At 51.0% G+C, this 4428-nt stretch overlaps 1 protein-coding gene across 1 annotated transcript; it reads right to left on the minus strand.

Moving 5' to 3' along the window:
• Positions 1–813: 813 nt before the first annotated feature.
• LOC138911617 (uncharacterized) lies at positions 814–3971 on the minus strand. The gene is made up of 3 exons (XM_070210996.1): positions 3157–3971; positions 2848–3088; positions 814–2697 (listed from the first exon to the last, which is right to left on the minus strand). Exons 1-3 carry the CDS (start codon positions 3969–3971, stop codon positions 814–816), a joined length of 2940 nt encoding a protein of 979 aa, XP_070067097.1.
• Between the last annotated feature and the right edge of the window lie 457 nt (positions 3972–4428).

Below are 4428 nucleotides of genomic sequence, written 5' to 3' on the forward strand. Positions count from 1 at the left end.
CCGCAACATCCCCGCCCCCGTGAAGGCCCTGCTTCACTCACATCCAGTATGGCTAGTTTAGCCACGGGACGAGTCATCAGTCGCACTCGGTTGTTGTCCGCCACGCGGATGCTGGCGCGTCGAGGCACTCCATCTGGTCTAGGGTAGAGCTCCTCCACTATGCCCCTTCGCCACTCTCTGCGTGGCACGGCCGGGTCACATATAAACACCATATCACCATGGCGTATCGGCTCAACGCGCGCACACCATTTCACGCGTCGCACAAGTGTAGGCAGGTACTCTAAGACCGACCGCTTCCAAAAACTGTCTCGTAACAGCCGCGCCATGCGCCACTGCTTCCTCGTGACGCATCTCTCGTTCGGCTGCTCGCGGATAGCGGGCGTGTCAGGCAGATTGGCCACTCCTTTGAGTAGATCGTTCGTTGTTAGGGGGGCTTCTTGGTCCACAGACACCGGCAAGTGGGTAAGCGGGCGAGAATTCACAACGTTCTCGGCCTCAAACAGGAAACTCTCCAGTACGTGTTGCTTTGGTGCCACTTCCTTTACTGTGTGGCGTAGCACTCTCTTGACACACTGCACCATCCTTTCCCAGGCTCCCCCTTCAGCTGGGTTCGCTGGGCAGTTGAAGATCCATTCAATGCCTCTAGAAGATAACTCACCCGGAATCTTCTCCGGCTCGAATACATCTATTAGCCTTTTGGCTTCTCTGTTGGCCCCAACAAAGTTCTTTCCGTTGTCACTGCGCAACCTCAGTACAGGTCCGCGACGGCAAAGAAAGTTCCTGATTACGATTATACAGGAATCAGTTGACAGGTCATGTGCCAGCTCCAAATGTATGGCCCTTGTCGTCAGACACGTAAACAAGGCGACCCATCTCTTTTCCTTTCGACGTCCGATCGTCACAAGGAGTGGTCCAAAATAGACCCGTAAACTTAAATGGCCATCCATTGGCCTCCAGTCTGTCCTCTGGCAAAGGACCCATTATAGGTGGCGCTGGCTGCGCTCTATGTAGTTTGCACACACTACATCCAGATATTACTGTACGCAACAGTCGACGCAGCTTTGTTATCCAAAATCTGGTCCTGATGTCGCCTATCGTTGCATCCACGTTTTGATGCTTCATTTTCACATGGTAGTGATACACAATCAGTTCCGTCAGTGCGTGCCGGTGTGACAATATTATTGGCCTTCTCGCACTATGCGGTATACACAGTGCGGCATCGATCCTGTCATACGCACGCAAGACTCCATTGTCATCCAAGTATGGCGCCAGCCCTCTTATGTCGCTTCGATGACCGACTGATTCTTCATTGTATGAGGCTCGAACCTCGTCAGGGAACGCTTCGAATTGCGCTCGCCGTATCAGCAAGTTCTCAGCGTTCTCACACTCCGTCGCGGTGAGGCCGAATCTCTCAAGCTCAGTCCTCTGTCCACGGCTCCAGCGCGTAAACCTTAAAACCCAAGCCGTCGTCCTCACCAGCCGACTGTAGCTAGAGAATCTCTGAAATGAAATGAAAAAGCTATTTGCTGCAACTAAGGCAAATTCACTCGGCATCTCTTCTTCATCTTCGTAGGATGAGTGTTCCGTGCCCGGTTCGCACTGCGGCCAGCTGCTTTCTGGCTGCCGCAAAAATGTTGGCCCGTCTAACCATCGTGACCGTTGGCTGAGGTCTACGTGGCAATGCGGCCTCGTTGCGTCGTCTGCTGCATTTTCAGCAGTAGGTACCCATCTCCATTGGGAAACTTTTGTTGTCTCCAAAATTTCTCCCACTCGATTTGCGACGAACTGCTTATATCGACGGTGGGTGCTGCCTATCCAACGTAGCACAGTTTTGGAGTCAGTCCATGGTATAGCGTCGCTGATCGCTATACTGTGCTCCTTTTTGACAGTGTCTATCAGCCTCGTGCCTATCACGTCGGCTTGCAATTCCAGTCGTGGAATTGACATCGTCTTCATTGGGGCACACTTCGTCCTGGCACATACGAAGCATACTCGCACGTCGTTGTTGTCGTAGGTGACCCTCAAGTAAGTCACGGCTGCGAATGCTGACTGGCTAGCATTGACAAAAACGTGCAGCTGTATTGCCCGCACAGGTGTTGGGCCGAAGTAATGGCGCGAGCTCCGAAATCCTTCCACGTTGTTCATATCCTGAAACCATTTGCTAAAGGCCCGGGCGATCTCATCTGGTAATGGTTCATCCCATTGCACATTTCGTCGCCAAATCTCACGCATTAGTAACTTTCCAGTTATCATGAGGCAGCTAAGAAATCCCAGAGGATCGAATGTTGACATGATCAAGCTCAAGAATTCCCTCTTCGTAGGAATTCGCTCCAAATTTAGCACACATCGGGGTACTTTGTGGTACTTCATGTTGAATTTGAAATCGTCCGTGGCTGGTTGCCAACACATGCCTAGAATCTTTTCTTCAGCTTCGCCCCATCCGATGTTCCTCGCAGCCCCATGTTGGCCCAGCGCGTCAGCTACAGTTGGCGAACTGGAAGTAAACTGGCACAATTCGAATCCAGCTTTAACCGCGCGAGGGTCTGAATCCTGAAACTGCAGGGCATTCAAGGTCTTCACATAGTGTGCGGCGCTTGGCGAACATGCTGCTCCAAACGTCATTACCCTCATCTCATAAACATCAGGCTCCCGGCGATCATCGCCGTTTCGCCACAGGAAACGCTGGGCGCATCTATCCTGCGGTCGAATCAACATTTGATGGAACATCTCTCGGATGTCTCCACAAACGCCAACGTCACCTTCCCGAAAATGGAAGAGAACAGCCGGCAGCTACTTATAGTGCTGCGGCCCCTTGGATAATGCCGAATTCAATGAAATATCACCAACCTTTGCTGCCGCGTCGAACACCAGTCTTATCTTACCGGGCTTATTTGGATTTTCAACTCCAAAGTGCGGAAGATACCAAAGTTTGTCGCTGTTGGCTAAAGCGACCTCATGCTGCTTCAATCGTCGAGCATATCCTTTGTGAACATAATCGTCCATAATTTTCATATAGGCTTGTTTAAACTGATCGTTACGCTTCATCTTTCTCTCAATGTTGACCAATCTTTTGTATGCCATATCATAGCTTCGTAGCAATTCAACATTATCACGGTTCCATAATAAACCCGTCTGGTAATATTCTCCTATTTTCACCGTGGTGTCTTCGAGTATTCTCTGTGCTCGTGCATCGTCGCTGGCTGCGACTGTGGCGTAAGCTTCACCCCGAAGTTTTCGATATCAAAATAGTCGTTTACCATCTTTTGGATTGCATCCTCCTGCGACACTGCTAGGAGGCATGACTTTGATGACGTTGCCGTCGGTTGATCTCTTGCCGGCCCAAAAACCACCCATCCAAGTTCGGTGGCTGCGGCATATGGTCCCTGTGGTGCAAACCTTTTTGTTTGCATTGGCAGTCCAAGATGCGCATGGTCAAGTCCAATCAGAAGTTTTGGTACCGCCCCGCGATACGGTTTCATTGGAAGACGTGCACCGTTGCCCCACATTTGGACATCACGTTGATGCAGGCTTTGCATTGGTAAGCTGAGGCTGGACACGGCGTACATATTTCGCAACACATGCCGTTTGCGCTTGTCCGCTCCACTAACTTCCATGCTTACCACTGTGGTCGGCTCTCTGGTTGCTCTTCCACCAAACCACTGTATATTTAGTTGCCTGCGTTCCCCTTTGATATCTAGATCGCGCAGTAGTTCGTCGTCGATCATCGTTACAGATGAGCCCTCGTCGAGGAGCGCGTACGTATCGATCCGCTTATTGGCCCCGTGCAATGTCACTGGCAATATGCGGAATAGTAGGCGTTCTCCATCCGAATCGACACAACTTAAGTTCCTTTGTTGCGTCGATTGAGCATCCGCTGGCTGCGGTGCCCTTGTGTGAGGATCCGCTGGCTGCGGCATCCGTCCAGTATTCATCACTCTATCACCTGCTGGTTGCGGTGCATTGTGACTCATAGCATCGTGATAATGTAAGAGTCGATGATGTCTCTTCCGGCATCCATTAACTTGGCATTCGTTGGCCCTATTGCAGACTCTTGCCATGTGGCCAACTCGTAAACACGAAAAACAAAGCCGGTGCCTTTTTACGACTGTCCACCTCTTTAGCGGAGAGGCTAAGTTAAACTCGTTGCAGTCCCTGACTGCGTGTTGTCCATTACAGATTGGACACTGTTTGGTGCGACCTCGGTGACGCCCTTCATTATTCTGGTCAATGCTGGCATGCAGCACTCTACGTCTTTGCTCCTTACTATCGACGTCCACAATCGTACATACCACATTGGCGTAGTCCGTTAACCACGCGCTAAAATGTACGACCGTCGGGAAAGGCCTAATCGTAGCTGCATGTCTGGCCCATTCCACCCTCTTGCTTGGTGGTAATTTAGCGACCAAATCCTCCATCAGTGTAGGATTC

This window comes from Drosophila virilis, unplaced genomic scaffold (genome assembly GCF_030788295.1).
Source record: "Drosophila virilis strain 15010-1051.87 unplaced genomic scaffold, Dvir_AGI_RSII-ME tig00001701, whole genome shotgun sequence".
Lineage (NCBI taxonomy): Eukaryota > Metazoa > Arthropoda > Insecta > Diptera > Drosophilidae > Drosophila > Drosophila virilis.